This window comes from Ylistrum balloti, unplaced genomic scaffold (assembly GCF_031769215.1).
Source record: "Ylistrum balloti isolate Yb309-2 unplaced genomic scaffold, AGI_CSIRO_Ybal_v1 Utg370308, whole genome shotgun sequence".
Classification (NCBI taxonomy): Eukaryota; Metazoa; Mollusca; class Bivalvia; order Pectinida; family Pectinidae; genus Ylistrum; species Ylistrum balloti.
Window position 1 is genome coordinate 40,672 of NW_026782229.1, and position 24,130 is coordinate 64,801.

The window sequence follows — 24,130 nt, forward strand, 5'->3', positions numbered from 1 at the left end:
TTTGGTGTGGGAATCGTTAGTGAAGGACACTCGTCTGGTCCTGAAACTCTTGCTCAGAGTCGGCTTCATTCCTTCCAGAGAGAAGTCAGAGGTTCCTTCATCTTAGGACTTCGTCTTCCAGGGGAACCATTTTGACATGGCTCGGGGCTTAGCCTTTCCACCTCTGGAGAAGTTTGAGAAGGTCAGGGCTCTGGCTCTGACTTTCATCGCTTGGTCACTTGTCCAGGTATATTGGTTCCTCAGTTTTCTGGGGTATCTCAACTCCCTGGCAGATGAGGTCCCCCTAGGGAGGATTCACATCGGACCTCTCCAGATGTTCCTCCTGTCCGACTGGGTTCCGTCATCCAGGAGGCCTGGATCCCGCTTACCCAGTCGGTCAGGGAGTTCTCTTGCTCCACGGGGTGCCTCTGACCAAGCCTGTCCCCTCTATGATCCTGTTCATGGACGCGTTCATGACAGGAATGTGAGCTTACCTTGACGGCCAATGCCGCTTGGGGGGAGTGGTCTGGCGAACAGCTCTCGGAGCACATCAGTGTACTCGAGATGAGACTGTTCTTTTGGCTCTGCAGTCCTTAAGGAGTATCCTGCAGTCCAAAGTGTGGCTACCGACAACAGCTGTCGCGTATCTGGAGAGACAGGGGCCACCAGGTCTTATGTCCTATGTGCCCTCTCCATCGGCATCCTTCTTCTCTGCCAGGACATGCAGTTGACCATAGCGGTCAAACATCTTCCTGGCAGGCTGAATGTGTTAGTGGACACTCTCCAGGTGCCACCAGCTGGTGTTGAAGGAATGGCAGCTGTGTCCCTTGATTTTCAAGGGGAATTGTCAGGCGTGGGACAGACCTATTTGACAGACCTGTTTGCCACTTCCCTGAACAACCAGCTGCTAACCTTCGTCTCCCCGGTCCCAGACCATAAGGCGTGGGCTGTGGACACCCTTTCTCTGGACTAGGAAGGGACGTATGCATATGCATCACTGCTCCCTACGCCAAGGCAGGCTTTTCTCAAGAGGCTTCCTCTTCTGCGGTCTACCAGTCACGTTGGATGATCTTCTGTGATTGGTGTGTCGGCAAGGAAGCTTATTCATTCGAGGCCTCTGTATTTGATTGCGGACTTCCTAATCTCTCTGTTTAGGTACCGCTATCTGGCACCTGGAACTATTGCTGGCTATCATACAGCTGTTGCCAGAGTTCTTGCTTGTTATGGCAGGAAGGAGATAGGTTAGTCCTCCTCTCTTTCTGCCCTAATCAGAGGCTTTGCTCTAGATAGAGTTGTTTTTAGCGAAGAATCAGGTTCCGGGGTTCTCGCACGATCCCATCAGGATCCTGGCTGTGACTAGCTCGGAGGAGCGAGATAGGTTGCTTTGTCCTTGTCAGGCTCTTAGGTTTTATTTTGATAAAACCAGGGGGGGGGGGGGGGGGGGGGGGGGGGGGGGGGGGGGGGGGGGGGGGGGCGGGGCGGGGCTCTCGATCCCGTCTGTTTTGCCCATCAAACAGGGACGAGATATCTCCTTCCAGTCGGTTTCAAGGTGGGTTTGCCAGGTGATTTAGTATGCTTATAAGCAATTTGATGATCTGGCTCATCTGCTTCATCCTGGGCCCTTCTCTCAATGGGTCCTACTTTCAGGAGGTCATGTCTGCAGCATTCTGGCAGGGCAGGGATACCTTCACAGATTTTTTATCTGCGATCCCTAGCTTCCCACTCAGAAGGCCTGTATTCATTGGGACCTTTGGTGGTGGCATAGTCAGTGGCTGTGCCACCTCGTTAGCCCCGGGGCATGTCTTTCCGTACGGCGGCATGTGGGTACACCTGCTCTTTCACAGAGAGGTCTGTCTGGCTGCCTGGCTGCCCCTCTGTTGGGTACGCCATAAAGGTTATTAGAGGAAGGGAGATCACTCTGCGTTCCTGCCGTGATGGCTCATGGATCGTAGGGAGGGCTGGATTGTTTTTCTTTTGAATATTTTGTTGTTGGGATACAAAGATGGGTGTAGGTACTGTATTTCGAACTAAAGTTATTGTAAGTATTACATCATGAAAATTGGTTTTACATTAAAAAACCTCAAATTTATATCCATGATATCCCCTATATATACCCATGATATACCCTATTTATATCTATGATATACCCTATACATACCCATAATATACCCTATATATACCCATGATATACCCTATTTATACCCATGATATACCTTATATATACCCATGATATACCCTATTTATACCCATGATATACCTTATATATACCCATGATATACCCTATTTATACCCATGATATACGCTATATATACCCATGATATACCCTATTTATACACATGATATACCCTATGTGCTAGAGGAGGCTCAAGATTATATGACGACAAAAAGAATACGTCCTTGCATTTTTTATGATGTGAAGAACTTGAAAGTATCATGTTCTGGAACTTAATCAAACGTCATGAATGTGGTAGTTAGTGACACAGTAACTTTAGTTTACCATTCAACCATTATTATTTAACCAAAATCAACCCAATTTCTCATAACATTATCACATATACCTGACAATCAAAGCCATCTTACAGTTATCACATCTAAGACATACAATCTTCCCATCAATGTACACACCATTCTGATACAGTTTTAACTCAATAACTGAAGAACATTGAGAATCCAACATCAATTTTTCAATCCTCTAAGAAATAGTCATAAGGTCAATAATTAAGAGATAGTTACTTAAACGCACTACCAGGTTTGATGCTAAGGGCAGAAACTGATTACGTTTTCCTCACAGTCACAGGATGGACTTATTACTAGACAATGAATGATACTATGATTGTATTGTCACATATTATATACAAGTGTCATTATTTACTTTGACATTATCTAAATATTTTAACTCTATGAAGTTTTCTTCTATATTTAGTTTGACATGTACAGTGTAAATGCTAAAAAATGAATGGAATGGTTCTTGTAACATAAAAAGCAGAATCTGGTCAACTATATCAGAGTCCAGACTTATAAACTTTGATCACCTCTGCAAACCAAATCCTTCCTAAACTGCTCAAATAACCATGTATCATGTATGACCAATTTTAAGATGTTCCACTGTATTCCAATACTGTCTACGAAAGACCTCTTAAAACTGCTCTAAATAGCATGGTCTTATCCTAAGTCAAGCAGCTCTAACTTTACCATTTCTAAAAAGAAAAATGACCTTAAGAGATTATAGATAGTTCTGTTGTGCTTTTTATTTCACAAATGCAGCAGATAGTTTTTCACGAAAAAGACAAAACAAGTTAGAAAAAAAATTACTCTTGATTTACAGGATTACACACGTCATTCTGTTTACAAGGCATAAGATGCAATTATACACAATGTTGCATAGATCAATGAATGTTGTTCAAGCAAACAAACACAATCCAGACTAAGCCTTTATACAAACAAACCCACATAATACCAAATACAATGATTTCTACATCTGTCTAGACTTGCATGTAGGAATTCTTCTACAACAAAAACAAATGAAAGATGTTTTTTCTGCCTTTTGATGTCAGACTGAATTTTTGCATAAGCAACTATGTACAATGACAGATAAGTTTACAAACAACAATATATAAGTTGTTAGTCACTGCCAACAGAAACATTATCTGTTAGTGTCTTATTATCTACCAGCTCAAATTAGCAGTCGACAGTGATTCCTTTTTATCATTTCATCTAAGAAACATTGAACATTAACAGAATAACTATACCACAGGATGGTGACAACTTTATAATGATAGAGTATATTATGGACAGTATATGGTCTATGTTTCATAGAAAGCCAGGGAACATCCTGTGACCTGTAAACATTATTTTTATGGACATGACAAAATTTGCCCCAATTGCTCTGAATGACATGGGTCTCCTTATGATATTCATGAATGGCATGTGACATAGGTCTCCTTATGATGTTCATGAATGGCATGTGACATGGGTCTCCTTATGATGTTCATGAATGGCATGTGACATAGGTCTCCTTATGATGTTCATGAATGGCATGTGACATGGGTCTCCTTATGATGTTCATGAATGGCATGTGACATAGGTCTCCTTATGATGTTCATGAATGGCATGTGACATGGGTCTCCTTATGATGTTCATGAATGGCATGTGACATGGGTCTCCTTATGATGTTCATGAATGGCATGCGACATAGGTCTCCTTTATGATGTTCATGAATGGCATGTGACATGGGTCTCCTTATGATGTTCATGAATGGCATGCGACATGGGTCTCCTTATGATGTTCATGAATGACATGTGACATGGGTTTCTAATATGATGTTCATGAATGACATGTGACATGGGTTTCTAATATGATGTTCATGAATGGCATGTGACATGGGTCTCCTTATGATGTTCATGAATGGCATGTGACATGAGTATCCTTTATTTTTTTCATGAATGGCATGTGACATGGGTTACTAATATGATGTTCATGAATGGCATGCGACATAGGTCTCCCTATGATTTTTTCATGAATGGCATGTGACATGGACATCCTTTATGATTTTTATGAATGGTATGCAACACAGGTTTCTAATATGATGTTCAGATTTCTAAGGAATACTTTTTAATTATCCTAGTTGCATGTTGTCTCAAGATATACCAGACTTCAACATAATTATACATATAAGAAGATAATGTCAAACAAACCTCATCACCAATCTTCCATTATTAAAAATTTACTGTTTTTGTCGAAGAAGAAGACAACACCTACCCTTCCTGAACAAATACTTTTGGTCCAGTTGTATTTTCAGAAGTTTCTGTGTAAATCAGTTAATAGGTAGTTTTTCTTTTGTCCATATTTTGTGTATTTACACCAAATTTGATTTAAAATTCATATTCTGTTGACATGTTAGTAATTGTAACCTTGACAAGCATGACTTGCATCGCTGATATAAGAATGGCACAAACACCAAATATACAATATCTACAAGATTTATTACACTATGTATACCCATAGATATATATTAACACATCTCCCAGATACACGTCGCTCACCATTCCACTCCCATAACCAAGCACACTCTTACCATATCATTATTTACATTCCCCTATGTAAATTGACTATCAATGAAAATAGGGGCCTGATATCTGTTAATGCACTTATAATACTGTGACAAACACACTTCTATTTGTCCACCATTGTATTCACAGACTCCTTGAGACAAAGTTATCTTCAATCAGTAAGAGTGATGTACAGGGGAGGTAACAACTAAATGGAACAGAGTAAGGATTATCTCCCTTATCTCATTACAGTAGATTAACAATATCCACTAAGTCACTCAGTAGTCATTTACACAATGTCCAACACACAGAAATGTCCACGGATGTTCTCTTCCCATTCTTCCATTGGACAATGGCTGCTCCAGTCGCAATACTCCACGATTCAGAAATATGGTGATCTGTTCATAACCAGACAGTATAAGTTACCAAAATGGTCATCTATGAAACCGCTTGCCCACGTAGGACATCCATCACATCTATCAGGACAGTCAACACACCATCTGTCCACACAGGACATCTGGAGTTACATAGTTGTCCAGATAATAAATCATACAGCTGTCCACACAGGACCACATACAGCAGTAGAACAGCCCACACAGGACTGAGTTCACTTACTACTTCGCCCACACAGGACTGTATAAATGGCCATCTTGCCCAATAAAGGAACTGTATTTCTCATCCACACAGGACTACATGTAAGGTATATCTATTATACCACTGCCCTCAAGCTATGATGGGTTAGAGTGCAAACTGTATTTTGTGCTAATGTACCCCATTTCAACATAAACACGCTCAAATGACCATTCCACCACTCTGCTTTCTCAGGTGTATCTCATTCCTTCCGCCTTACAACACTCACATTATGAACCTGGTGTATCCGTATTTATAATATTTACAGCAATCACAAGAATGGCAATGAAATACAAAAGTAAGAAAACATCGGAATAATGAAATAAAATAGATGTACAGAGTTACCATTATCTACAGGATATTTGTATAATGACAGTAATTTCTTCAGTGTTTCCCCTGCTGCTGTCCAATTTATGAAATGCAGGAGTACAAGAACTCCAATATCATACCTAGAGGACAAAATGTAGGTTTTGTTATATTGTTTCCTATTACTCCTCGGTAACATCACTAATAAGGACTGAAAAATCAAGAATAAACAGGCCCCATGAGTACTAGTGGAGGATTCCAAAATTATGATTAATCATTGGTTCCTATAAAACAGTCAGTCATTCTAAAATAATGTTTATGTAACACAATTTTTAATTTGATAATTTTCATGATCTAATCCCTGACATACTCATGAATTCTAATGCTAGTCCAAAGATGGCGGACATCTTTCCATTTGAGGCAGATGATGAACATCTACAAGAAGAAATTGATACAACTGTAACAATTAACATGCTGAAATGTGTCACTGAATTGTGAGGTTGAGACGATGATGATAATCTTTATGACATATTTCAATTCACTTCAAGGGAGTATCTCGGTAATGTTTGAATGTTGACAAAGACAATACCGTTACAGTTGGTGATGCTCTCAATGCAGGATTCAACTTAAGTTGATAATATCTCAACTAAACGATATTATAACACATGGTATTGTCTCCTGCCTTTACTGGTTGATTATATAGAGAATGAAACATAAATCCAAATCTCCATTTGAAAGAATTCATCCTATTATGATCTCTTGACATTACCTCTCTGCAAAGTCTGTGTATCAATCTACTTCAGTAAATAAATATACCTTAAACATTCTGAGACAGACATGAGGATTTTTGGGTGTATGTACTAAACCCTTGACAATTTGACTGGAAAGTGGGTGGAGCTTCTATATCATCAATAGTTGAAAGAAGAGCTTTGATTGGCTAAATACATGCAAGGGATCATTTCGAAAAAAATCATGCAGGTCATTTTTTTTTTTTTTTTTCGTTATTTTGCAATAATTTCATTACTTTTAGCCTCAAATTATTTTAGAATGGAGATAATTTTTGTTTTTATACATATACTGTAGATAAGATAATGTCATTTAAACACACTTAGTGATTGATCATATATCATGTACCAAACAAAGCAAATATATCACTGAAGTTCAGTGTTTTTTTCCATTTCTAAGGTGCTTTTTTTTGTAAAACAGGACACCAAGCAACCTTGATGGTCACCTGATATAAGCAATATTGAAGATAAGGTTATAGGATGAGCTTTCAAGAGTCACAAAAAGGAAATTGTGATAATGATGCCAGTAAGCCAGTGTCAATATATGTATACCATCAAAACTGTCATCCTATACTTATAATTCTTACAAAGTTGTTTCCAATGGAAAATAAGCATTTTGCTCAAAAATGCAATTATCCTGTAAAAACTAAAGTAAACTTCACTCCTTCACCAGAAGGAAATGTGAGACCCTGGGGCCTTATAATTAACAATTTCTGTGTTGCACCTTAAGACGCTTCTATCCATGAAGAGCATTTGATTCTACCATATCTTGGTGTTGAGATAAAGATTTTTGAAATTTCAGTAAATGTGACCACTTTTGGCTGCATCCCGTAGACATCTGGAGTGAGGGAACCGTATGATTCACAATTTCAGTTCATATTGGGCCTGGTAGCAACAGTCTCTGCAAAATTTCACTGCAATTGGTTCAGGAATTTTTGAGAAGTCGAAAATGTTGAAACTTTATGGACGCACAATGTGGACATTTTTAAGGCGCTCAAAATATGTCACTGTAAGACGTTTTCTCAGGTGACCTAAAAGTAATCAATTATCCATGAAACTGGTAATGCTCAGTATACCGCTAGTAATTGCTAATGATTCATTTTAAATACCTCTGTCCATCTGTTTATGTCAATTATACAAAATATGTTCAACTTTAGTTGCCAGACATTTTGTAAACACAGCTAAACCTTTTCAAATTATACCTGTATTAGCTGCTAAAATTTAGCTACCCAGCAGGACTAGCAAGTCAACATTGGCATAAGAAAATAATGAACATACAGCGATATAAGCTGAGCCAGCAGTTTGAAAATGTTTATATTGTGACTTCCTCTGACATTATCTAATATTTCTATCAACGTGTAGGCATTATAATATCTACATTTATGTCAATAATCAATATTTTGAAATGTACTTGATTTAGCACAGTCCAGTTTCAAGGCATTACCATTTCTAACAAGAGATCCCAGAGGAATCTTTGCACCCACCATGTCTTATTCACTTCTCTGTTTTTGCTCTTAATGCTAAGACTTTGAACATTCCTTTGCAGAAGTAGTGTCGATAATCTTTACCTGTCAAATCCAAAATGGCTGTCTGGAAGCCATTTTGTGTCTCTTGATAAGTCCCAAAATTAAACGAGCCGAGGAGAGACCAAAGGGAACATTATTATCAAATTTGAAAGATATCCATTCACTACTTCTTAAGAAATAGCAATAACAACCTTTATTATGCCAAATACAAGATGGCTGCCGTTCAGTCATTTTGTTTTTCTGATCAGTCCCAAACTCACACAGGCACAACTGGGGACAAAGGGGAACCTATGGAATGTATGAAATATCCATCAAGTAGAAATAGCAATAACAATCTTTCAAAGTCAAAATCTAAGATGGCCTCCTTTCGGGCACAACTAGTGACAAATGGGGAACCTAAATATAAGAGATGAGAAAGATCTATAGAGTAGTTCTCAATAAATAGCAACTACAAAATTTGTTTACAGATGGATAAACCACAGATGCAGAACAATTTGAATAGCTCATCTGATGATGGTGGGCTAAAAATTAGCACAATGATGAATATGTACATACACAATAATTGCTATATAAGAAAAAACAGAGAAAACTTAATTAATATACAGGATGTCATAACGTAGTAACTTAATGTAAGTTGTACTGTGGTCAAACAAAACACACAGAGGCCTTAATCACTTGGTCACTGTGGTCTTCTTCAGAGATTGGTTTATCTGGATGACACATTGCCAGGACACTGATGTTTGTCAGTGAGAAAACCTGGACACATAGACTTTTTTTTGTATTCTAGCAGCTGCAGATCTTAATATCTCTACATTCCCATGAAGACAATTGTTTTATATTTCCAACGAGAGCTTAATGAATGAAATTGGCCAAGTATTGACAAATTCATGACCTGACAAAATTAAAAATATATGTAGAAAATGCTAGGCAAACATTTTCCTTGTCAAATTGAACAAGATTCTGGGCTTGAATGGGTTCCCCCTTAGCAAAGCCAAAATAGCAAAATCTACACTTGTAGTACTAGTAAACAGTAGCCATGACTGTGTCCACACAAATCTACACTTGTGGCACTAGTAAACAGTAGCGATGACTGTGTCCACACAAACTCTACACTTGTGGCACAAGTAAACAGAAGCCATGACTGTGTCCACACAAAATCTACACTTGTGGCACTAGTAAACAGTAGCCATGACTGTGCCCACACGTCTACACTTGTGGCAGTAGTAAATAGTAGCCATGACTGTGTCCACACAAACTCTACACTTGTGGTACTAGTAAACAGTAGCCATGACTGTGTCCACACAAAAATCTACACTTGTGGCACTAGTAAACAGTAGCTATGACTGTGTCCACACAAACTCTACACTTGTGGTACTAGTAAACAGTAGCCATGACTGTGTCCACACAAATCTACACTTGTGGTACTAGTAAACAGTAGCCATGACTGTATCCACACAAACATCTACACTTGTGGCACTAGTAAACAGTAGCCATGACTGTGTCCACACAAACTCTACACTTGTGGCACTAGTAAATAGTAGCCATGACTGTGTCCACAGAAACTCTGCACTTGTGGCACTAGTAAACAGAAGCCATGACTGTGTCCACACAAAATCTACACTTGTGGCACTAGTAAACAGTAGCCATGACTGTGCCCACACGTCTACACTTGTGGCAGTAGTAAATAGTAGCCATGACTGTGTCCACACAAACTCTACACTTGTGGCACTAGTAAACAGTAGCCATGACTGTGTCCACACAAAAATCTACACTTGTGGCACTAGTAAATAGTAGCCATGACTGTGTCCACACAAACTCTACACTTGTGGCACTAGTAAACATTAGTCATGAATGAATCCACACAAAAATCTACACTTGTGGTACTAGTAAACAGTAGCCATGACTGTGTCCACAGAAACTCTGCACTTGTGGCACTAGTAAACAGAAGCCATGACTGTGTCCACACAAAATCTACACTTGTGGCACTAGTAAACAGTAGCCATGACTGTGCCCACACGTCTACACTTGTGGCAGTAGTAAATAGTAGCCATGACTGTGTCCACACAAACTCTACACTTGTGGCACTAGTAAACAGTAGCCATGACTGTGTCCACACAAAAATCTACACTTGTGGCACTAGTAAACAGTAGCTATGACTGTGTCCACACAAAATCTACACTTGTGGCACTAGTAAACAGTAGTCATAACTATGTCCACACAAATCTACACTTGTGGCACTAGTAAACAGTAGCGATGACTGTGTCCACACAAACTCTACACTTGTGGCACTAGTAAACAGTAGCCATGACTGTGTCCACACAAAAATCTACACTTGTGGCACTAGTAAACAGTAGCCATGACTGTGCCCACACATCTACACTTGTGGCAGTAGTAAATAGTAGCCATGACTGTGTCCACAGAAACTCTACACTTGTGGGACTAGTAAACAGTAGCCATGACTGTGTCCACACAAAAATCTACACTTGTGGCACTAATAAACAGTAGCCATGACTGTGTCCACACAAAAATCTACACTTGTGGCACTAGTAAACAGTAGCCATGACTGTGTCCACAAATCTACACTTGTGGCACTAGTAAATAGTAGCCATGACTGTGTCCACACATATCTACACTTGTGGCACTAGTAAACAGTAGCAATGACTGTGTCCACACAAACATCTACACTTGTGGCACTAGTAAACAGTAGCAATGACTGTGTCCACACAAACATCTACACTTGTGGCACTAGTAAACAGTAGCAATGACTGTGTCCACACAAACATCTACACTTGTGGCACTAGTAAACAGTAGCCATGACTTTGCCCACAAACCTACACTTGTGGCACTAGTAAACAGTAGCAATGACTGTGTCCACACAAACATCTACACTTGTGTCACTAGTAAACAGTAGCGATGACTTTGCCCACAAACCTACACTTGTGGCACTAGTAAATAGTAGCCATGACTGTGTCCACACATATCTACACTTGTGGCACTAGTAAACAGTAGCCATGACTGTGTCCACAAATATACACTTGTGGTACTAGTAAATAGTAGCCCTGACTGTGTCCACACATATCTACACTTGTGGTACTAGTAAACAGTAGCCATGACTGTGTCACACTAATCTATACTTGTGGTACTACTAAACAGTAGCCATGACTGTGTCACACTAATCTATACTTGTGGTACTACTAAACAGTAGCCATGACTGTGTCCACACAAAATGCCCTTTAACAATGAAATGTCTTGTACCTTTGTAGAAATTCATATTAATATCAAGGTGCTCACTGTTTTCTACAACAACCACCATCTTTTCCTTTACATTCTCTATTACTGGTGTACACGATATCTGGTTCCTGGCTCAAGCCCAAAACCAAGACAAGGATTATATTTATAATCTATATCTCAGGAATTAACATCAAATAAATTAAAAGGAACCTTTAAAAATTTATCTAAATGGGTGGAGAGGGTGATGATAGTTGGAGGGGAGGAGAGGGTGATGATAGTTGGAGGGGTGGAGAGGGTCATGATAGTTGGAGGGGAAGAGAGGGTGATGATTGTTGGAGGGGAAAAGAGGGTCATGATAATTGATGAGGAAGAGAGGGTCATGATAATTGGAGGAGAGGAGAGGGTGATGATTGTTGGAGGGGAAAAGAGGGTCCTGATAGTTGGAGGGGAGAAGAGGGTCATGATAGTTGGAGAGGAAGAGAGTGTCACGATAGTTGGAGGGGAAGAGAGTGTCATGATAGTTGGAGGGGAAGAGATGGTCATGATAGTTGGAGGGGGGAAGAGGGTGATGATAGTTGGAGGGGAGGAGAGGGTGATGATAGTTGGAGGGGAGGAGAGGGTCAGGATAGTTGGAGGGGAGAAGAGGGTCATGATAGTTGGAGAGGAAGAGAGTGTCACGATAGTTGGAGGGGAAGAGAGTGTCATGATATTTGGAGGGGAGGTGAGGGTAATGATAGTTAGAGGGGAAGAGAGGGTCATGATAGTTGGAGGGGAGGAGAGGGTGATGATAGTTGGACAGGAAGAGAGGGTCATGATAGTTGGAAGGGAAGAGAGTGTGATGATAGTTGGAGGAGACGAGAGGATCATGATAGTTGGAGGGGAGCAGAGGGTCATGATAGTTGGAGGGGAGCAGAGGGTCATGATAGTTGGAGGGGAGCAGAGGATCATGATAGTTGGAGGGGAGGAGAGGGTCATGATAGTTGGAGGGGAGCAGAGGATCATGATAGTTGCAGCAGAGGAAGGGGTAATGATGTACTTTGTTTATATTAAGTAGCACATGGGGGTTATTTTAATAAACTGCCTTGAAATCCTTTCATTTGTACTAAAGCTTACTTGCTTTAAAAGCTTAATCTTATACAACCATAATCTCATTGCCCACTTCTGGTTCCATAGTTCATTGAGAGAATCATTAACAATATAATCCTCCTGTTGGAAAGATCAAGCACAGTATATCAATTTAGATATACCTCATCTGTACTAGATGATTGCTTTAATGAACCTTACCAGTACATTTGTTACATTATGATGGTTGATGGTGTGAATTGCCATTAATTACTCTGTGGTATGTAGTGTGTTACGATGGTGTGAATTGCCATTTATTACACTATGGTATGTAGTGTGTTACGATGGTGTTAATTGCCATTTATTACACTATGGTATGTAGTGTGTTACAATGGTGTGAATTGCCATTTATTACACTAGTGTATGTAGTGTGTTACAATGGTGTGAATTGCCATCTATTACTTTGTGGTATGTAGTGTGTTACGATGGTGTGAATTGCCATTTATTACTCTGTGGTATGTAGCGTGTTACAATGGTGTGAATTGCCATTGACTACACTATGGTATGTAGTGTGTTACGATGGTGTGAATTGCCATCTATTACTCTGTGGTATGTAGTGTGTTACGATGGTGTGAATTGCCATCTATTACTTTGTGGTATGTAGTGTGTTACAATGGTGTGAATTGCCATTTATTACTCTGTGGTATGTAGTGTGTTACAATGGTGTGAATTGCCATCTATTACACTATGGTATATAGTGTGTTACGATGGTGTGAATTGCCATTTATTACACTCTGGTATGTAGTGTGTTACAATGGTGTGAATTTCCATTTATTACTCTGTGGTATGTAGTGTGTTACAATGGTGTGAATTGCCATTTATTACACTATGGTATGTAGTGTGTTACAGTGGTGTGAATTGCCATTTATTACACTCTGGTATGTAGTGTGTTACAATGGTGTGAATTTCCATTTATTACTCTGTGGTATGTAGTGTGTTACAATGGTGTGAATTGCCATTTATTACACTATGGTATGTAGTGTGTTACAGTGGTGTGAATTGCCATTTATTACACTATGGTATGTAGTGTGTTACGATGGTGTGAATTGCCATCTATTACTCTGTGGTATATAGTGTGTTACAATGGTATGAATTGCCATTTATTTCACTATGGTATGTAGTGTGTTATAATGGTGTGAATTGCCATCTATTACTCTGTGGTATGTAGTGTGTTACGATGGTGTGAATTGCCATCTATAACTCTGTGGTATGTAGTGTGTTATAATGGTGTGAATTGCCATCTATTACACTATGGTATGTAGAGTGTTACAATGGTGTGAATTGCCATTTATTACACTATGGTATGTAGTGTGTTACAGTGGTGTGAATTGCCATTTATTACACTATGGTATGTAGTGTGTTACGATGGTGTGAATTGCCATCTATTACTCTGTGGTATATAGTGTGTTACAATGGTGTGAATTGCCATTTATTACACTATGGTATGTAGTGTGTTATAATGGTGTGAATTGCCATTTATTACACTATGGTATATAGTGTGTTACAATGGTGTGAATTGCCATTTATTACACTATGGTATGTAGTGTGTTACGATGGTGTGAATTGCCATTTATTACACTAGTGTATGTAGTGTGTTACAATGGTGTGAATTGCCATCTATTACTCTGTGGTATATAGTGTGTTACAATGGTGTGAATTGCCATTTATTACACTATGGTATGTAGTGTGTTATAATGGTGTGAATTGCCATCTATTACACTAGTGTATGTAGTGTGTTACAATGGTGTGAATTGCCATCTATTACTTTGTGGTATGTAGTGTGTTACGATGGTGTGAATTGCCATTTATTACTCTGTGGTATGTAGTGTGTTACAATGGTGTGAATTGCCATTTACTACACTATGGTATGTAGTGTGTTACGATGGTGTGAATTGCCATCTATTACTCTGTGGTATGTAGTGTGTTACGATGGTGTGTGAAGTGTGCCATTGTATTGCCATTTATTACACTATGGTATGTAGTGTGTTACAATGGTGTGAATTGCCATCTTTTACTCTGTGGTATGTAGTGTGTTACAATGGTCTGAATTGCCATCTATTACTTTGTGGTATGTAGTGTGTTACGATGGTGTGAATTGCCATTTATTACTCTGTGGTATGTAGTGTGTTACGATGGTGTGAATTGCCATTAATTACTCTGTGGTATGTAGAGTGTTACAATGGTGTGAATTTCCATTTATTACACTATGGAATGTAGTGTGTTACAATGGTGTGAATTGCCATTTATTACACTAAGGTATGTAGTGTGTTACAATGGTGTGAATTGCCATCTATTACACTATGGTATGTAGTGTGTTACGATGGTGTGAATTGCCATCTATTACACTATGGTATGTAGTGTGTTACGATGGTGTGAATTGCCATTTATTACACTAGTGTATGTATTGTGTTACAATGGTGTGAATTGCCATCTATTACTCTGTGGTATATAGTGTGTTACAATGGTGTGAATTGCCATTTATTACACTAGTGTATGTAGTGTGTTACGATGGTGTGAATTGCCATCTATTACTCTGTGGTATATAGTGTGTTATAATGGTGTGAATTGCCATTTATTACACTATGGTATGTAGTATGTTACAATGGTGTGAATTGCCATCTATTACTTTGTGGTATGTAGTGTGTTACGATGGTGTGAATTGCCATTTATTACTCTGTGGTATGTAGTGTGTTACAATGGTGTGAATTGCCATCTATTACTCTGTGGTATGTAGTGTGTTACAATGGTGTGAATTGCCATTTATTACTCTGTGGTATGTAGTGTGTTACAATGGTGTGAATTTCCATTTATTACACTATGGAATGTAGTGTGTTACAATGGTGTGAATTGCCATTTATTACTCTGTGGTATGTAGTGTGTTACAATGGTGAGAATTGCCATCTATTACTCTGTGGTATGTAGTGTGTTACGATGGTGTGAATTGCCATTTATTACTCCGTGGTATGTAGTGTGTTACAATGGTGTGAATTTCCATTTATTACACTATGGTATGTAGTGTGTTAAAATGGTGTGAATTGCCATTTATTACACTAAGGTCTGTAGTGTGTTACAATGGTGTGAATTGCCATTTATTACACTATGGTATGTAGTGTGTTACAATGGTGTGAATTGCCATCTATTACTCTGTGGTATGTAGTGTGTTACGATGGTGTGAATTGCCATTTATTACACTATGGTATGTAGTGTGTTACAATGGTGTGAATTGCCATCTATTACACTATGGTATGTAGTGTGTTACGATGGTGTGAATTGCCATCTATTACACTATGGTATGTAGTGTGTTACGATGGTGTGAATTGCCATTTATTACACTAGTGTATGTAGTGTGTTACAATGGTGTGAATTGCCATCTATTACTCTGTGGTATGTAGTGTGTTACAATGGTGTGAATTGCCATTTATTACACTAGTGTATGTAGTGTGTTACAATGGTGTGAATTGCCATTTATTACACTATGGTATGTAGTGTGTTACAATGGTGTGAATTGCCATCTATTACACTATGGTATGTAGTGTGTTACGATGGTGTGAATTGCCATTTATTACACTATGGTATGTAGTGTGTTACGATGGTGTGAATTGCCATTTATTACTCTGTGGTATGTAGTGTGTTACAATGGTGTGAATTGCCATCTATTACACTATGGTATGTAGTGTGTTACGATGGTGTGAATTGCCATTTATTACTCTGTGGTATGTAGTGTGTTACAATGGTGTGAATTGCCATTTATTACACTGTGGTATGTAGTGTGTTACAATGGTGTGAATTGCCATTTATTACTCTCTGGTATGTAGTGTGTTACAATGGTGTGAATTGCCATTTATTACACTATGGTATGTAGTGTGTTACAATGGTGTGAATTGCCATTTATTACTCTGTGGTATGTAGTGTGTTACAATGGTGTGAATTGCCATTTATTACTCTGTGGTATGTAGTGTGTTACAATGGTGTGAATTGCCATTTATTACACTAAGGTCTGTAGTGTGTTACAATGGTGTGAATTGCCATTTATTACACTATGGTATGTAGTGTGTTACTCTGTGGTATGTAGTGTGTTACAATGGTGTGAATTGCCATTTATTACACTAGTGTATGTAGTGTGTTACAATGGTGAGAATTGCCATCTATTACTCTGTGGTATGTAGTGTGTTACGATGGTGTGAATTGCCATTTATTACTCTGTGGTATGTAGTGTGTTACAATGGTGTGAATTTCCATTTATTACACTATGGTATGTAGTGTGTTACGATGGTGTGAATTGCCATCTATTACACTATGGTATGTAGTGTGTTACGATGGTGTGAATTGCCATTTATTACACTAGTGTATGTAGTGTGTTACAATGGTGAGAATTGCCATCTATTACTCTGTGGTATGTAGTGTGTTACGATGGTGTGAATTGCCATTTATTACACTATGGTATGTAGTGTGTTACAATGGTGTGAATTGCCATTTATTACACTATGATGTCCTGTCATTGTGATGGTATAATTTACTATATAGTACACTTCATGTAATTTTTCATTTTTACAGCACTGTTTGCACTCAAACTTACTCACACAATCCTGCATGAGAAAGGTTTAAAAAAATCAATTCTATGAGTAAACCAATGATCTAAGTATAGCCTTATTGCTGACAATCTATACAGCTAACAGCTACAGGCAAAATGCCATGGCCATTTGTAAGTGACAGCAGTCCCCAAGGGGCCATAACTCAGACTAGAATCTGTTCAATGTAGTGTGATTCTGATTTTCAATTAAAAAAATCCATCACAGTGATGTCCCTTATGAGAGATGAGCCCCCTCCCCCTTGTGATGTCCATCATTGACAAACTCATACAGTTCTGATTACAATTCACAATTTTGTAGAAGAACTGTAACATGGGTCCACTGGGTACACAGTGGAACTGACAGTTTACTAACCTAAAATACAGGCAGAAGAGTAGAACTGGTAATTCCTGTTCCACACTGATTATGTATGATATATATAAACAGTTCACAGGTGATACTGACAAAACTACAATACATACAAACACACTTTATACAAAATATGTTAATATCTTAAACATTTCACCAAAAATTAAAAGATGACACTTCATTAAATATCAAATAAAATCATCACAAAACACATCTTGACAACATGATATACAAAATATGACATACAGATATAGTAAACATCGACTCAGTTCAATTCAGTGATTAAATCAGACAGGTGACTTTTTAATTAAAATAAAAATTTCCCACTGAGAGATAGTTCAGACACTATTTATTCTTATTTTACGTGGTCACTGCACATGTGCAATTCAATGAAATATGGGTGTTTTTTTATTATTATTATCATACAAACAAACAATGCTTACAAATCAGTGTAAGGTTTTACAATGACAGATACTGACATACAATTTACAATAGATATCTCCCAGTGTTGTAAACCTGCATGATTTTGTCAGGTCAACCGGATACTGCTCATATCATAACCTGCTTAAATCATGAAATATGCAAGAATCGCTTGATATCTCAGTATTTGAAAGTTTCAACTTCAATCACTGGTCTTAAACAAAAGGCCTAGCTGACTTGACCATCACCTGAGATAAGCAATATTGAATCTAAAGTTTATAGCATATCCAGCGTTATAAAACAGAAATTATGACACCAAATATAGTAAGCCAGTGTCAATACATGCATACCATCAAACCTTTCATCCTATACTAATAATTCTTACAAAGTTATTTCCAGTGGGATTCTATCACACCTGGGTGTTGAGAAGATATCTGAAATTTAAATCAATTTGACCCTTATTGGCCCTGCCCCTCAGCCCTTTTGGAGTCAACCAGGATTATATGGGCATACCATCAAGCTGTCATCCTTCCTTCATAATTGAAATACTTCTAATGGAAATTAGACAAATTACGCTCAAAAATCTTTTTTCCTTTATAAACTATAATAAACTTCACCTCCTCCCCATGGGGAAATTTGAGACCCTTCTAAGATGTCATAACCTAATTTTCCAGCAAAACAATCTTGGACTACATGTTGCCAGTCTGCATTGATTTTCTCAAGGCAAACAGCATTCAGCCTCTAGTATGGCCCCCATATAGCCCCGACATTTCTCCCATTGAGCATCTGTGGGATGAGCTGGACAGACATATTAGGAAATGTCAAAACTCCACCAACTAACTGAGCCCAGTTGTTTGCAGCATTAAAACAAAAATGGAGCAACATTCCCTTAAAGTGAATTAATGTTCTCATGAATTCAATGCATAGGAGAATCTGTGTAGGGATTCATGCAAGAGATACCTACACAAGGTACTGAAGTGTTCTTTTGTCTATCATGGATATCATACATTGAGTAACTAGTGATGACATGAGTGACGTCACACAGACTTTTCCTCTACAGTTCTGTAAAGAGTAGACCTGTCCCTTCACATTGATATAAAATTTTGTACAAATTTCCCAACATATCATAGGCTATTGATTACATAATTTAATTGTGCGTTTCTTTTTTTGTTGAGTATATGTAGTCTGAGATCTATGAGAAATATTTCCACCTGCATAAACAGAACCTGATTCAGTGTCCTGAAGGTCATTATTTTGTGTGTAACTCTATAGCCAGGTAAATATTGTGATTAATTTCCTGTCGTAAATATGATCACATTCGTCCACTGTATACCAGTTAACATTATAATACAGAACACAAAGGTGATATAATGATTTGATGACCAGGCGTAGGTTTCTGTGACCAGGTGTTTTAGATAATGGAACTTAATTTTGTTTAATACAATTAAACAAGTGATCCTTTGACACCCTTCATTGTTTGATCTTTTAATATTTACTCAAGTACTTCTCAAGAAATCGCAACTGTTACTGACAAATCCATGATGGATGCCTATCTGCCATTTTGTTTTTTGGACCCGTCCAAAGATAGAAAATGCAGACGAAGGGAAACCTACATTTGAAATTTGAAAATGACCATCCAGTACCTCTCAAGAAACAGTGATGACAAGACTTTTTGAGGAAAGACCAACAGATATGACATCTTACCATGGACAACAGACCAGTCAGATGAAGGACAATTTGAACTCTCTGCCATCGGTGATAGTGGGCTAAAAATTATAAGTAAAGAGACTTTTAATACATTAGTACATATGCATCAGAATTTCATTGAAATAAGAAAATGTTTGTAAGACTTGGATACCCTCACCTACGTCCATTCCCTCCCATTGCCTAGTTTGACAAATTTCTAAAACCAGAAACCTTCAAACACAAATTCAGCAGTAACCTAGTCTTATAATATCATTTGTACTTTGTGTAAAATCTGATCAAAAATGAATCCCTTCAGGAATGAAATTACTCATGTGTTCCTTAATGGTATAAAAAGTTATGGTGACCCTGATCTTTAAACAAGCCAATCTCTTTACAGTTTTTTGCTATAAATAACAAGACCATGACCTTTGACTTGCAAATCTCTTGAAGGTTTTTCTATTAATGTGGTCATCATATAGAGGCACAATTACTATGAATTGCATTACATTGGGAACCAAAAAAATGGCCAAGAGATAGGTGGCGTGTTTGTATAGCCATTATGACAGCTTTTTCTCTTACCCCGGACAGGGATATCCAGAGTTTTTACTGGTGTGAGATTTTTTTATCTCACCCTAAGGTTGAGACAAGCAACACGCGCTCCTTGCGCATTTTTCATCAATAATGTGACGTCACTATCTTGACCCGGAAGTGGAACTTGACATGTAATTGACGTCATTGTAAAATAACGATTTAATAATATGTGTTGATTTTGTGTATATATTGAAGTCATCTCATCCATACTTTCACATTAAAATTGTTTTTTTATCATTAATATTATGCCTTTTTTAGTTTTACTGTATCGTTAATGGGAATTATATTTTGTGCAGGACATCACAATTAAGCGTGACGCGGTTGAGACGGCCTCGTCACTATATTCATACGTTGTCTACATGTTTTTGTTTACAAACACTCTATTTCGTATTTTACAATCAGCGGGGGAACAGGGAAAGAGAAAAATAATCATTCACCCCCTCTGGAATGAGACAGGGGAATCTTAACCCTCGGCAAGCCTCGTATTTGACAACTTAATAATCCCCCCTCGGGTTGAGATCCCCCTGTCTCAACCCAAAGGGGGTGAAAGATTCTATTAGACTGTATCTTCAGAAATGAAGTTGTTGCAATGAAGACTGAGGTATAGATAAATAGATAAAAACAGAATGTATAAACATGGACAGCATAAGTACATACTGAATACTTTACTATGGAAGGCAGAACATTAACTAATTACTCAAATTATTTTGTGACATTAGCTAACGTTTACAGCAGCTGACACTGTATGTACAGTAAATATTACAACACTCATTACCTCAATATACTGCTATACCGCTGTGGTTATTGTGTTCCACTTATTACAAACCTCTTTTGACCATCTGTTGGGAGGAGGGGGAGATGTCATGTCTAAAAGTCTTTATTACTATCAAAAAGACAAGAAAGGCATGAATGAGTACTTGTCAATGAATCGATGTGTGAACCTTGTTTGGATTTTATAAAGGATTTATCATGTGTAATGGATCCAGGCAAATAAGACAAATAATCATCTGGTATAAGGTACAAGAGTGTTCACTAGAAAGTCTGTAGATCTGTGAGTATAGAAAATCCAGAGCTTTTAAAAATTTGCCAGAAGGAATTATTTATACGCTCTTTTTACCTTCATCATACAGGAGCATGTAAATCACTCCTGTACACTTCTTAACTGTAACAGCCTACCGATACAATCCAGAAACATCAACTTGGTCCTTACACATATGATCTTTTTATATGAGCTTGGATTTCAAAAACATGTATTGTAGTAATTTGTCTGTTTTTTGTGTTCAAATTGTTTTTATTTATTTATTTTTATGAATTATGTATAAATAATTGCCTTCTATATTCTTCCCTATGTTTCAGGATAACACTGTTGTACTATGTATAAACTTCAGTATTGTAAGCATTTTTAACTTGGTAGCAAAAATGACAACTATATTGCCAGTATTTAAACTCGATTTTAGAAGAAAACGTTGATGCTGATATGTGAAATTCACAGATTTAAAGAAAAACTATGTCAGTTGTTTTTTTATTTAGTTTAAAGCATAATTGTGATGTAACCCTAATTGGTTTATAGCAAGTCATGTCACTATTAATTTGTTTTCAATATCTATCACAGACCATTCTAAACATAACTTGTTAAGAAGTATTTTTTGTTTTACAGATAGTTCCTGGTTACACAGCTTGAAGTGCTCATTCTCAGACAGATTGATCAACACAATGACTGGACTTCTGATGAATCATTTCTAACATTATACCTTTTGGATTAAGAGTTATCTCCCTTCCTACATCCTGTGATATTTTACTATATGCTTGTGTCTGATTGAGATGATTCTTGACCATCTAACAATGGAATCTAGTCAGGCCCCATCATACATGGAAACTGTGCAAGTGACATCTTCGACTACCTCTAGTATCCATGTAGCCTGGGAGATCAACCAAGACACCAGTGCTCATGTAGAGGGTTTTCGTGTCCACTACCAGAAAGTTGCCAGCACTTATATACAGTATGGACCAATGCTTTCAGCATCAATAGGACAATATAGCATACAGAACCTAGTGGCAGACACATACTACAAAGTATGCCTTGTAATGTATCGTAACGATACCCAGCCAATTCGTGAGTGTGTGGACGCATCCACAACTAACTGGCATATCCCTGTATCGATCGGCAGCAGTATTGGCGCCATCCTGGCACTATCTATGATTGTGCTTGTTGTTCTTGTGTCCAGATGTCCGTCAGTGGTCAAGTGGCGTGGTAAACAGTACAAAAAGTCACAGAAGTATGACAGCATGTCATCGCATTACCATGATGACCATTTTGAATTTAGTGATACTGCCACACATGGACATGATGATGAATTTGTATCAGAAATAGAACCATGTAATGAATACTCATTTGAAAATGTTCAGAACAACTGTCATTTGAAGGAACATCGAAACACTGACAAAATGTGTAATGGGAACAGAAATCATGTTCCCAGCATTTCTCACTCACAGCAGACCAAGTACATGGGAGCACGACCCAAGGTCTTTATTCCCAGTCACTACTCGCATCATTCCTACCATGGTCATCACCCCACCTCAAGCCTTGCACATTCCATTGAACGTCAGCAAAGCCTCGATCTTGGTCACAGAGAAGACCTGAATCACAACCATCACCATCATTCTGGTGTGCATCACCACCATCACCACCATCACAACACTGGAGTGCACCATCATCAGAGTTCTGGAGGGAATCACCACCATGGTACTGGGGTGGCTCTAACAAGTCCAGTGCAGTCATATGGGCCAGCTGAGCTAGAGTCTAACTCTGCATACAATCACAGAGATGAAGATAGGGAGGAGACGGTCTATAGTGAGGCTCGTGCTTCTAGTCCACCACACACAATACTGCAAAGTGCAACAGACTATGAAATGAAGGAGATCAAAAAGGCAGGTTCTCCAGAAAATAGTGTTGCTGGAATTGTAGAACGTGATGGCCAAGAGGAACACAGACTATAGAGAAAATTAAGTGTTTTGTAATGTCATGTGAAAAATGTCTGTAACTTTAAACTCCAAGAAAATCTCATTAACACTTACATGTAAAACTCTGCATTCTAGAATAATAATATACAAAAGTACCACTATATCTTCATAGATTCTACTCTGAATGGAAGCTTGAATACCATGAGTAATCGGGATCAGGTCACTTAACTGAGTTGATGCACATCTTTAAAATGCATTAAAGTGACTATTTCATTGACCATATCTGAAACTTGACTGATTGATCAAATGGTTTTACACTATATTTTTCAGATGAAAGAAATGGAAATTTGGACAGGGCAATATAGGAACAATGTACCACAAAAATTGTAAGAAAAGTAGGGTTGACAAATTAAAAGGTGTAGGAAAAGAAGGTTTCACAAAAGGTTTTGGAAAAGTAGTTTTCACTAAAGGTGTGGGAAAAGTAGTTTTCACAAAGGGTGTGGGAAAAGTAGGTTTCACAGAAGGTGTCACAAAAGCAAGTTTCACAAAAGGTGTGGGAAAATAAGGTTTCAAGAAAGATGTAGGAAAAGTTGGTTTCTTAAAAGGAGCAGGAAAAGTTGGTTTCACAAAGGGTGTGGGAAAAGTAGGTTTCACAGAAGGAGTAGGAAAAGTAGGTTTCACAAAGGGTGTGGGAAAAGTAGGTTTCACAGGAGTAGGAAAAGTAGGTTTCACAGAAGGTGTGGGAAAAGTAGGTTTCACAAAGGGTGTGGGAAAAGTAGGTTTCACAAAGGGTGTGGGAAAAGTATATGCACACAAAACATCTTCTGGATAGTTCCGATATCATAAAACAGTTTGATGATCTGGACTGGATGACATTGCCTTCAAAACACACAAAAAGAAGCCATTTG

At 38.2% G+C, this 24,130-nt stretch overlaps 1 protein-coding gene across 1 annotated transcript; it reads left to right on the top strand.

Annotated features, from left to right (window-relative positions):
- The first annotated feature begins 22,082 nt into the window (after window positions 1-22,082).
- On the top strand, window positions 22,083-23,258 carry LOC132553195 (uncharacterized). The gene has a single exon (XM_060217423.1). It carries the CDS (start codon window positions 22,083-22,085, stop codon window positions 23,256-23,258), a length of 1,176 nt encoding a protein of 391 aa, XP_060073406.1.
- Window positions 23,259-24,130: the final 872 nt, after the last annotated feature.

Bases quoted from the DNA above. Each gene is read 5' to 3' on its own strand.
- LOC132553195 (XM_060217423.1), top strand. From the start codon at position 22,083: ATGATTCTTGACCATCTAACAATGGAATCTAGTCAGGCCCCATCATAC.